Raw genomic sequence first — 12,786 nt, forward strand, 5'->3', positions numbered from 1 at the left:
GATCAGGAAGCCAGGTTTGCTCAGACTCTACTCTATGCTCATGTTTCCCATAATCCTTGCTCTTTCTAGAGACACTTATTCTTTGTCTTTCTTTCTCTTCAGGGCCGTTAGTGAGGTCCCTGTACTCTCACAGCTGGTGCTGGCTGCTCAGTGCTGTTCTCCACAGCCTGTTCCTCACCCTGTGCAGCGTGCTTTCTTTTGGGTGCTTACTAAAGATATAGAGTGCTTCTGATTTGAAAAATTGAACATCAGGGCTGAAGCAAGGGAGTGCATGTGGGGGTCAAGGCTGCCTGAAAAAGAGCCTTTTTACCCCAGTCCAGTTCAGCTCTGTCCTGTTTGGAGGAAGTTCAGTGTCAGCTTCCCAAAGGGGAGGATGTTGCAGGTGAAACAGCCTTGCTTATCTGGATAGCTGGTTCAGACATAAAGCCCACCAGCTGGACTGAACTCATTGTGCTTTTGGAGAGCTGTGGCTAAGAATGGAGTCTGATCTTCCGGAAGTGCAGGTGGGCTCTGGTGACTTGAGCTTTCATACTCTGTCTAGGAGATGATGACATGGTGGGGGATGAAGCCCAGCTGCTGGTAGCCCCGCCCGGCTGTGTGTGACTTAGCAGTTCTAGGGTTAGTAGGTGGTCCCCGACTGCAGATAAGCAGATGGCAGATTTGAAAACACTTGAGAACAGGTGACACCGAGGGCCTTATGTACTTCTCAGCACAGCAGAGCTGAGACAAGTGCTCGCATCTATACTTTCTGCTGCGCTCTCTCGCCTGTCACACATGTCTTTGACATTTGAGTTGTGGTTTCACCCTTGGTTCGGCATCACTGGTCTGGATAAGATGCCAGCAGGTCTCATGGCTGCTGTATCCCAGCTTTATTGCTGTGTGACCCTGATCTGGTCTATTAGGAGGGAGACCCCATGGAACCAGCTTAAACCCAGGAGGTCCAACTAGTGGCAGTCCCCAGGCACAACCCCTAGAAAGTTGTCACATGGAAGTCCACATGGAAGCAACTTTCTTGTGCTTCCTTTTCCATACGTGTAGGAAGAGGGTGATCACAGGCTAAGGGTGAAACCCTGGGGAGGAAGAAGACCCTGACAGGTGGGAGAGGTGCTGTGTGTGCTGGAGAGCTGGGTGGAGACTGTAGGGGAGTCCTCTCCACAGAGGAGGAGGAAGGGTCAGGGCCACAGTGCTTTGGGTGGTGTTCTTATCTGGGTTGAGGTCACAGCTGCCTCAGTGTATCTTTCCATTGTCTCCTTAGGTGCAAGGGCACTAGATGAAGTAACTTGTCAAGTACAGAATGAGTCAAGACCACCCTGTTAGCCTTGGGTTTCTTGGATTGGAGCTATGTGGGGTTGTAGGCCAATATCAGTCAAGGAGTCTAACCATGTAGCAATTTTGTCATTCTCTGGTATGTGATGAGCAGACTTCCCAGTGGCCCACTTAAAGGACTTTCTGCATATGCAACCTCCCCTGTTGAATATATATGAACTATATATGAACCCGCAAGGGGTTCAATATATGGTGAAAGACCCCCATTTTGAGGCTTAGGGTCTCATTGTGGGGCGAGGGGCTCACGCTGTGGGGCGAAGAACTTGCTTTTGGGTGAATGAATTACTTTGTTGAGCTAACGGCTGGGTCAAGGGGCATACTCTTGGGTGAGGAATTTGCTCTGTGTGGCATGGGGCTTGTTCTGTGTGGGAGGGTCTTGTTTTGGGGTAAGGACTTCTTCTGTTGAGCTAAGGACTTACTCTATGGTTGAGGGGTTTTCACTGTAGTGAAGGACTCACTCTGAGGGGTAAGTGGGGCTGTTTAGGTCCCCTTTTGTTTGCTATAACAAAATGCCCCAAATCCAGGCATAGTAGTCCACAGTAGCAATCCCAGCATTTAGGAGGCTAAGGCAGAAGGTTTACAAATTCAGACCAACTGAGCTACTAGTGAGCTGTCGCCTCAAAACAACAGCTATAATTTAAAAGATGTCCCAAGTTGGGAAATTTATGAAGATGGGAAGTTGTTTTCTCATGCACTGGAGACAGGGTGGTCTAAAATCAAGGTGCTAGCCTCTGGTGAGGGTTATTACTGTTCTCTGCTTTCAAGGCAGTGCCTTGATGCCACATCCTTCAGGGAGGAACTCTGTGTTACGTGGTCGGCCTCACTTGGCAGATGACAGGTGGGCAAAATAGCCAAATTCTCTATGTCCACGCCCTTCCAAAGAGCACCTAATTCCACTTATAAGGCAGAGCCGGATGACTCAGCTTCCTCTAAAGACCACACTTTGGAACACTGTTGCTTTGGGGACTAAACGTTAACATGAATTTTTAGAAAGAACAAAAACATTCAGACCATTGGAGGGCTAGAAATTGACAAGTTTATTGTAGGCATAAAGATGTCTGATGTTCTCACATGGACCTGGCTTTGGAACAGATCCTGTTGCTTGGCACCTGGAGCATGTGAGGCTGGCTCTTCTGAGGTTCTGACAGACCAGAGAGCCGGAAAAGTTCTTTGCTGGCTTGGACTTACATGGGTCCTAGCCCTTTAACATTCCTCAGCTTGGAGCCTCTCAGCAATGGTGGGAGGCAGTGAACTGTCATTAAGCCTCTAGATGCAGCCCTGAGTGGATGCTGCTGCTCTGGCCAGTGGATCAAGTCAGCTCCAGAGAGGGGCCTGCCCTGAGTCTGAGGCTTGGGCGGGGGTGGGGGTGTCCTGCCACTATGGTGGCAGTTAAGCAGGAAGGAACGAGTCCCAGCTTGTCTCCCTATACAGTGCAGATTTGGGGAAGTGAGAACTGTACAGGAGCTGCAGTGCGCCTCCTCATTTTACGTCAGGGAACACCGGCAGGAGAGGGAAGGGCTTTCCCACCGACTGCAGCTGTCATTTGAAGCCTCATGCCCTGAACAGGGCCCTCACAGATCTGTGTGGCAAGTGTGGGGGCAAAGTGTTAGAAATATAGATTTATTTTTCTGTATTTTCTGAAACATAGTCTTGAGCCATGCTCATTTGGTTTAAATCCTCTAGAGCTATTTGGGAGAGGATGGTGGGTGGGCCGTGGGCAGAGTTAAATCTGCTATTAGTGGCTGTGCAGTTGGTATGCGTGTTACTGCAGAGTGTCGCTGTGGAGTGACTGAGCTGCACGCCATCCGGCGAGTGCAGACAGCTATCCTAATGTGGGTGGGAACACTTGCCATGGGCCTAGACATGGGCAGAGGCTGCTGACTGTACTCATGGCAGGAACTCAGGCTTCTGAGGGACCCACAAATGTATTCTGGGCACTTGGGCCATGCCAGGACCTAGCTGGGGTTGGGGAAGTAAAGGAGAGGAATCTTAGGTGCTTAGGTTTCTCCTGGAGCTGCAACAGTAGAAAAAACTTCTGGAATGTCTCTTTGCCCTGTGTCTTGAGAGGACTTAGCCCTTGTCCAGTTGCTTTGTTCTGAAGGAGTAATTTGATAATTGATAGGGTCTTACCTGGTATTGATTGGACTCCTCTGGGAAGTGTAAGGGGCCATGAGGACGGAGTAGTAACTCATGTGTGCCATTGTAAGAAACCCAGAGTCAGCCTGGCTCTCTGGCACCCTCTAGCAATCCAGAGTTAAGAACTAGGAGCAAGTGTCCTGGGTCACGGTGGAGAGAGAGCTTTGCTTTCCACAGGCAGCACCTCCTACACAGAGTTGTAATGTCCCTATGCTCACCACTTGGATATGCAAACACCTGGTATGCCAGACTGAGTTTCTGTATAGGGTCAGAGGTCGGAGCACCCACACCAGAAGTCTCTTGGCCCCCTTGGTCATATATATGATGGCCACTCTGCCTTTTCACATACCTGGGGAGTGTGTGGTATGACAGCCCTGTTTGTTCTCTGGTACGTGGTGTGTTAGGGTACCAGACTGGACTTCGGCCAGTATAGCTCTTAGGGCACCATGGTCAGAATTCAGGTGCCACAGAGTCTGTCAAATGTGAGGAGAGTCCAGAGATCTGGACAGGCTGCCTAGGGTATCCGAGCGTGCAATCTAACGTAGTCACTATGGGCTTCTTTTTGCCTGATGTTTCGTGTTTAAAGGAAATGGACAGGGAGCTGGCCAGATGGCTTGTGGGTAAAGGCCCTTGCTGCCAAACCTGATGACCTGAGTTCTTATTTTTCTTAATGTGCATTGGTGTTTTGCCTGCATGTATGTCAACGTGAGGGTGTCAGATCTTGGAGTTACAGACAGTTGTTAGCTGCCATGTGGATGCTAGAAATTGAACCCTGGTCCTCTGGAAAAGCAGTCTGTGGTTGAACTTTTTTTTTGTCAGGACCATTGGCTTCCCAATAATGACACAGACTTATTATGAGACTTACTAATTATGAAAACTCAACTGATAGCTTAGGCTTGTTTCTAACTAGCTCTTATAACTTAAATTAATCCATTTCATTTATTTTCTACTTCGTGGCTCTATTATCTCAGCTCTGTAGTACCCATCCTACTTGCTCTGCATCTCTTGGCATCTCTGCCCCTCTTCTTCCCAGCGTTCTTTGTGCCTAGAAAGTCTACCTAGCTATAGGCCATTTAGCGTTTTATTAAACCAACCAGAATGACACATTTTACATTGTACAGAAAGATTATTCCACAGCAACAGTCAGTGCTCTTAACCATCAAACCATCTCTCCAGCCTCCTGAGGATCCAGATTTTATACCCAGAACCTATATAGTAGGAGGAGAGAACTGACTCCTGAAAATTGTCCTCTTACTTCCACATGTGTGCTATGGTACATGTGTGAGCATGCTAAATAATTAAATAATGTAGAGAAAAGAATCGGCAGCATAGCTCTCATGAGTCTGGAAATTGACAAGGGAGAAGAGGCGTGGTGAAGTGACTGGGTGTGAGTTCAGCTACATATGATAGGGTCAGGAGACAGAAAGGGAAGATACAATGTGTATATAGTGTTCATTACAGATTAAGAAGGATCACCTTGCAGGGCAGTGGTGGCACACACCTTTAATCCCAGAAGCAGGTGGATCTCTGAGTTCGAAACCAGCCTGGTCTACAAAGTGAGTTCTAGGACAGCCAAGGCTACACAGAGAAACTCTCTCTCTCTCTCAAAAAAAAAAGAAAGAATAAGAAGGAGGGGGGGGGGAGGAGGAAGGAGGAGGAAAAGAAAAAGAAAAGAAGAAGAAGAAGAAGAAGAAGAAGAAGAAGAAGAAGAAGAAGAAGAAGAAGAAGAAGAAGAAATAATCACCTTATAAAAAAAACTTTAGGGGAGGGGAGGGGCCCTACCTGAGCTTGTGAAGCATCTGCATGGATGTGGTCAAGAGTAGACAAGGGACAGGGCCCCAGCAGGTGGGTCACTCTGCTGCTGGGGGTGCAGTGCAGCTGGAATCTATGCCGCCTAAGGCCCAGCAAGAGATGATGCTCAAGTCACACTCTAGAGTCCCTGTGGAGGCTCTAGGGTAGGCCTAGCCTCGAGATGGAAGAACTAAGCCACATCCCTGCTGGAGCTAGCCTCCAGCGCACCAGGAATGATTGATCAAATGAAAGGAATAGGCCACCATGAAGCTTGAACATACTGTATTTGATCACTGACACTGAGAGAAAGGAACTCCCCAAGTTCCCTTGGCTTGGAAACTTTAGATTCATTCACTTCCCAGTAACTGATGGCCTAAAGAAGAACTTGAGTCGAAACTGACCACTAGGAAGGGAATGACAGTGAAAGTGTGTAGACTAGAATCTTCAGAGACAGATTTGTAGCCTTAAATGAGTTTATTTAAAATGAAGGAAGATTGACAGTGACTGAAGAGCTCAGGGTTGGAGCTCCGGGAGGAACAGGAGAAAGAGACTTTTTTGACTCAGCCTTTGAGGAGCAGTGAGCAGTAGAGTAGACTAGAATGTTGGTGAAGGGCAAGATCAGCGGAGGCTGGCTTGTCCAGACCCTGAGAGCCAAGCCCCAGAACACAAGAATCAGCCCAGGAAAGCGGGCCTGCTCTGTATAGTCACGGTCTGAGAAACACATCATGTGATTTTGCCATCAGGCCAAACATGGTTTATACTTTCATGAACTGAAGTGGCTACAATGGCATGGTGATACAGTCTGATGGGAGCACAGGCTGCACTCGGCCTGAGGCTGCTTGCTTGGGCTCTGGGCAGACCAGCAGAAGCCTCTGGTGAGCACTGTTCTTTCTAGGAATGCAGAGGCTCCTGCTGCCTCTTAGCAAACAGGCAGGCACTACTGGGGAAGTATGTGGGCCCCACAGAGCCTCCTGGTTGCTTGCTTATCCCTGAGTCCCCTGAGAGCCTTGGTCTCCTGGGGAAGCCCCAGAACGTTAGCACCTGCCCTCTGGCCCTAATCCCTCTGTAAGCTGGGTGCATTCTCCGAGCCTGCTGCTATTGCTGCTGACATCTTGTTCCCAGCTTGGCATCTGGTGGTTGAGTGATGACAAGCAATGAGAGTGAGCCACAAGTGTGTTTGCTCTTGTCATTGCTGGCTCTTCTTGGAGCTCTTCCCATGAGCTCTGGGTGGGCAAAGGGCCTGTCTGCTTTTGAAACTCCGTGCACTGGTTTCCTTCCCTTTTCTTTCTTCCCTCTTTGTATTTTTCCTCAAAATGAAAAACGTTCTGTTGTCTTATTTTTTTTTTAATTACAGCATTGCCATACATTTATTAAAAAATTCCAAGTATGGCTGCCCTTGCAACCTACTCCCAAAAACAAAACCAAATTTAAAAGAAAAACCAAAAATCAAACCAAACAAAGAAACCATAACAAAATGTTCTAAGTATGAAATTGTCACAATGTCACAGTTGTCAAGAATCAAGTAATGTTCTTTGAAAGTGTACCACCTTCCTCCATCAGCCTTGTAACACCTTGCTAACTTTCCACTGGAAGGGACATTCCCCAAGCTGCAAATACAGTCGGTGTCACTCAAAATGGAGCCACATGGTCCAGTATGGCTCGTACCTGGTATTTGACACTCACTGCTCATGGATGTGAGTGGCCATTGTTCTCTAGCAAGAAAAGTGGGTCCACTTTATCTTGGTTAGTGGTAGGTTAGAATTCCTGGGCTGAGAACCACTTGTATGGAAAAGGGAGGTGACAGACAGGCGTAGGCTTTGTATTGGGTGCTCTTGAGCTTTGTTCCCCCCAACTTGGGATGGTAAAGGCACACGCTGTCCTCTGGGCATTAGGTGGGTTAACAGGCAAAGGGCTCCGAGCCAGTGGAATTCTTTCTGTCTTGTCACCCCAGTATGAGCGCCTCTGAGAGGAAGAACTAGAAGCAAAAGCGGACGTGTACCCATCTGTCTCATGTGCCTGAGCCTGGGCTCACTGCCTGCCTCCAGGGAGAAAAGCTGCTTGTGGCTGTGAGGTCTCTTCAGCCTAAGCCTTGGTCCTTCTAGCACTCAGTGCAGGGTATTTTCCTGTGTTTCCTTTGTCTCTAGTCCAGGTTCAGTTGCTGAAAGCCCCTCCTGTAGACATTTCTTTTTATTTATTTATTTATTTATTTGGTTTTTTGTTTTGTTTTCGTTTTTAGTTTTTCAAGACAGGGTTTCTCTGTAGCTTTGGAGCCTGTCCTGGAACTAACTCTTGTAGACCAGGTTGGCCTTGAACTCACAGAGGTCTGCCTGCCTCTGCCTAGGATTAAAGGTGTGCATGACCACCGCCCGGCTGTGGGCAGTTCTTGTTACACTTTGGTGCTCCAGAAGAACTGAGGTGATCTTTGTGACAGATCTCAGAGAACTTTAGTCTGGTTTTGCCTGCAGAATGCCAGGCACTGGCCATGGTACATGCACAGCTCGAAGGGAGAGGGTTGTATCTGTGGCTGTGACCTTGCTTGGCATATCTTTCTGGAATGGATTCCAGGCATTTGGGGAGGAATGTTCTTTCTCTGCTAGGAGATGATGGTCCCCTCCCATCCAGGGTGTTCTTGTTGGAGAGTGCTGCATAGCATGTACTTGAAATTCCCCTTTAGATGGTCGCTCTGACCTTTTGTACCTAGGAAGCCAGCAGAGAACATTGCCCTGCAAGGCCCAAAGTTAAAGAAAATAACACACACATTGCAGGGACATTGGTGTCATTTTTTTGTTCACTCCCCAGGCACCTTCAGTAATTCCTTCCTCAGCTTCCTTCCTGTCGCTCAGGCCCCTGACTTTGCATTGTTCATTTGAGCCATTGGCTTCCCTTGTGCTTCCACTTCTCTAGGCTACAGCAGGGTACTATTGGGCCTGTAGCAGAGAAGTCAGTACTGAGCTCAAGCTGTGCTCTCTGACCTTCTGCTTCTCATTAGGGCAGCCATGAAAATGATGCCTGTCTGGCCAAACTGCCAGTGTGAATGTCCTGTTCCCTCTTCTCTGTCCACCCTTGATCCCACAGCCTGGCCTTTGTCTGCTGAGGTGTCTGGAAGCAGAGATCCAGCAGCAGTTCTTTTTTTTTGTTTTGTTTTGTTTGAAACAGGGTTTCCCTGTAGTTTCTAGAGCCTGTCCTGGAACTAGCTCTTGTAGACCAGGCTGGCCTCGAACTCAGAGATCCGCCTGCCTCTGCCTCCCGAGTGCCGGGATTAAAGGCGTGCGCTACCACCGCCCGGCCCAGCAGCAGTTCTTGTACCTGACCACATGCAAGCTTCCTGGACAAAGGCTAAGGAGGGCTGGGTGCTGAGTGAGTACTCAGACCTTTGTCCCACTGCTACTGTCATTCAGGAACTGCATTTAGACTTGGTATGATCTTTTTGGAGGGGGTTGTAGGATGTGTATTAAGATGGGGGTCTTATGTAACCCAGGCTGGCCTGAAATTCCTGGCCACTTCTGTGTCCACTTCTGTGATCTCTGGTGTGTTACCATGTCCAGCTGACCTTTGGTGTTTATTCTGTTTGTTCTGCTAGGGACCTGCTACCACTGTTGCCTTTTCAAGAACGGGGGAGTATTTTGCTTCTGGAGGCTCTGATGAACAGGTAAGAAAGAATGGCCTAAGGAGCCTGAGCTGATCCTGCTCAGAACCTCACAGGAGGCTGCAGGCCATGTAGAGACAGGCCTTCAGTGATTACAGCCATGGTGAAGATCACATCACAGTGGTGATAGAGCTTGTGGGGGATGCTCAGGTCCAAGGCTGTCCCCAAGCAAGTCTCCTTCAGGGACAACTGTAGTCTCAAACTAGAATGGGTTGGAAGGAGTTTGAACTAATTATCGTGGTGAAAAAGTTGAAGATTTTCAGTTTTGTTTTTTGTTTTTTGCCTTTCCCCTGATTACATAAAGAGTGAAGAATTACTGGGTACTTACTGCAGATCTGTTAATGTCATCAGTGTGGCAAGGATTTCATAGCTCATTTAGTTCTCCTGAGTCCTGTGGGGCAAGTCTTCCTATTTTATTCTTATAAATGAGGAAACAGTCCCAGCAGGTGGCAGAGACAGGGACAGGCACTGAGCCTGCATGACTGTGGAGTTTTGGTTCTTCCCTGGAGCCTCTGCTCCATTCTCTGCTGCCTTTTGCTTCCCTGCTCATGACATATCTAAAGGGTCAGCGTTTTCTGTATCCTTGGCTGCAGAGAGGAAGTCCTGTCCCACCTCATAACCCTTGGCACTGAGCCTTCATCCTGACATCCCTGTGTCTCCGTGCCCAGACTGCTAACTGCCAAGGGCTTATCTGTGGGGGGGTGGGGGGGGATACTCTGACCTTGGTGCCTAGCTCAAAGCCTGGCCCAGGAAAGGTGTGGAGCTCCTAGGAACGCACCATCGGCAGTCTCCCAGAGTATCTCCACAGCCCTCTTTTTCAGGAGGAGCTAGTGTGGCTGTGAACACAGTTGATCTGGTGGACTGTCGAGAATGTTCATCCTCTGGGTACTGGCCTCTCCTTGCAGCTCTGCTGCTCAGCCCAGCCAGGCCTGTGGCCTTCTGTGAGTCCCAGCTGCAGTGAAATGTACTGATTTTCCAGCAAAGCAGAGACTAGCTAAAGGTTCTTTGTCCACAGCCTGGACTACAGCCAGCGTGTATCTTCCCACCCCAGCACTGGGTCCAAGCTAGCAGCCAACGAGGAGGAAGGTAAAGGAGAGCCTTGAGCCTCTAGTGAGTGTAGAAAACGGGAGCTGTATGGCAGATGCACATGTTAACTGTGCAGTAGTGTACATGTTAAATAGCCATGCTAAACCCGAGTCACACGTCACAAGAAGCAAACTGGGGGGAAGCTTCCACCTGCCGTGGCCGTCCTCAGACAGCGAGGCTATCAAGTCCCTGACTTTTTACACCTGTTCATGTATTTCCGGGTATTGGTGTTATCTCTGCGTTCATGCTAGCCACTCTGCTCCTAGAGGCGTTAGGTCTCCACAGCTATACAAGGACCTTGTACATGGGGTATGGATGTGCCAGCGTTCTGTTTGTAAGTTGATAAATGAGGTACCATGTGCCCATCCCTCTGGGCGCTGCAAACAGAGGAACTGCTCAAGGAGTGGCGAACTTCATAGGAGCCTCTGTGTCCCAGTGCAGATGGCCTGTGCAGTGCAGTCTGGGCCACGTCAGGCCTTTATCTTGGGGATATAGTGGTGCTTTTTGTTTTGTTTTGGTTTAGTTTTGTGTGTATGTATGTGGCCTCATTGGCTTCCATTGACAACTGGTCATATTGCATGATTCCTCCTGTGTTGGCCAAGCCAGCCATCCTGAAAGTAACCCTAGAAGTAGCCAGCCAGCCTCCTATGGCTTCTAGCCACCAGTAGGGAGTGCTCTTGCATCCTAAGCTTTTGTGGAAGTACCTTCCGTTTAGGAAGATACTGAGTGTGGTTGTTCATTTATTTGTTTATTTGAAATTCTTTAACATTTATTTTTGTATCTTTAATTATTTTGGTTTTTGAGACAGGGTTTTTCTGTGTAACAGCTCTGCTGTACTGGAACTTGCCTTGTAGACCAGGTTGGCCTCAAACTCCGAGATCCACTTGCCTCTGTCTCCCAAGTGCTGGGATTAAAGACGTGCGCCACCACTGATAACTTTTTTGTTTTTAATGTGTACAGGTGTTTTGCCTGAATGTATGTCTGTGCACTACATTCATGCAGTGCCTGTGAAAGCCAGAAAAGGGAGTCAGATTCCCTGGTACTGGAGTAACAGGGGTTGATTAGTAGTTGTGCTGGGACTCAAACGTGGGTCCTCTGGAAAAACAGCCAATGCTCTTAGCCACTGAAGCCACTTTATTTATGTATTTGTTTATTTGTTTGTTCTAAGGCTGAGTCTCATTCTGTAGTGCTCACTCTATATTGATTGACCAGCTTGGCCATGAACTCATAGAGAACTAGGCAGTTCTCTATGTCTTTGCCGCCAATGTTTGTATTACCATACCTAGCTAAGAATATTTTTTTTTATTGTTAAACTTACTAGGCTTAGGATTATGAGTATGTTAGCATTCATTCCCTGGTGCCAATGACTGTTACACACTGTGTCCTGCGAACCTCCTAGCAGCCCTGCTAGAAGAGAGCTGGGATCTTTTCAAAGAGGGCCCTAGGCATAGGCTGAACCCCTCACCTAAGCCTCACAGTAAGTCAGTGGTTCTCAGCCTTCCTAACAAAGACTGCTACTCATGATATTCCATCCTGGTGCCACGGGTCTGTCCCCAAAGCCCTGGGGATGTGGGACAGGTCCTAGAGTTGAGTTGAGCTGTGAAATGGGGAACACTGTGACTCAGAACTTTGGGGTTCATTCTCTGTGCCTATTACTCTTGGCAGGTGATGGTTTGGAAGAGTAACTTTGATGTTGATTATGGAGATGTGAAAGTACAGAGGCCTCCACCCCTGGCCAGCTCTACTGGGAATCTGGTAAGTGGCTTAGCAGTCAGGGCTTGAGCCACGTGACTCTGGGATGGTCACAGTAAACAGCACTGGGCTTGGAGATGAGGAGGCCTGCAGGCGTCTCTGTTACAAGAAAGGAACCCTGGGAAGGTCCATCAAATAATACTTTGGGCCTTGACTCCAATCTAGAATGAACAAATGAGACATAAAAGCTACAGAGCGGCTGTGGTGGCCAGCACCCTGGCCCTTTCAGTGGGGAGTGTTGTCATGGTGCATGCTGCTGGAGTGAGACCAGGGATGCTGTCCTTGGATCCCAGGACCCAAGTCCTGGTTCCTAGAGGGCTCAGGACACAAAGCCTCAGCTGCGATGAGTGGGAAAGACCCTGGTTCGGTTACTCTCACTTCTTTTTTTTAAACCATGGAGAGGAAGTTCCTCAGCCACAAACCATTTTTAGTACCTTTGTTGGTAAAAGGGCATTTAGTGTTCCTGAATAAAAATAACTAATTTTGTAGAATAAATATTTGGGAGAAAAATGTTAACTGATAAAGGCTCATTAAATAGACCCATACTCAACTTTGGTTGAAACAGGTCAAGATTGTAATCCTGAAGGTTTAAGCTTCTATCGTGACAGACTGTTGAAATCTTTTTTCCCTGAACCTAAGAAGCACCATGGCCTCCCAAGCAGGAGGAAGCTGGCCTGAACAACAGGAAGCGACTTGCCCAAACGCCAGCAAGTCAAGGCTGGGACTCAGAATAGAACCAGGAAGCCTCCTTAGTCTGTCTGGGCTCACTGTGGCTTCACAGCTGAAATCTCCCTACTGCACGTGCCCAGTCTATGGAGCTGCTCCAGAGTAGGCCACATCGCGCCTAGATTGTTCTCCAAGGGTCTCCCCCTTGGCTCATCACTGTGGCTAGGAGGTTTTATTTTTCTTAAGTGTTTGCTAATGAGATCTGAGATGTGGACTAGTTGGGGCTCTCTGGGGTGCGCTGATGCTCTTCATGCTGCTGATTCCTTTTTTGTCACTGTTGTTATTGTTTGGGGTTGTTTTCTTCATTTGTTTGTTCGGTTTTT

The 12,786-nt window shown here is 48.2% G+C and overlaps 1 protein-coding gene across 1 annotated transcript in view; it reads left to right on the top strand.

Moving 5' to 3' along the window:
- Positions 1-12,786, top strand: part of Poc1a (POC1 centriolar protein A) — a 68,828-nt gene that overhangs the window by 16,015 nt on the left and 40,027 nt on the right. Inside the window, exons 8-9 of the mRNA XM_038323865.2 lie at positions 8,834-8,902; positions 11,651-11,740. Of these exons, the coding sequence (XP_038179793.1) occupies positions 8,834-8,902; positions 11,651-11,740 (159 nt within the window). The remainder of the gene's footprint in view (positions 1-8,833; positions 8,903-11,650; positions 11,741-12,786) is intronic.

Source organism: Arvicola amphibius, chromosome 3 (assembly GCF_903992535.2).
Source record: "Arvicola amphibius chromosome 3, mArvAmp1.2, whole genome shotgun sequence".
Taxonomy (NCBI): domain Eukaryota; kingdom Metazoa; phylum Chordata; class Mammalia; order Rodentia; family Cricetidae; genus Arvicola; species Arvicola amphibius.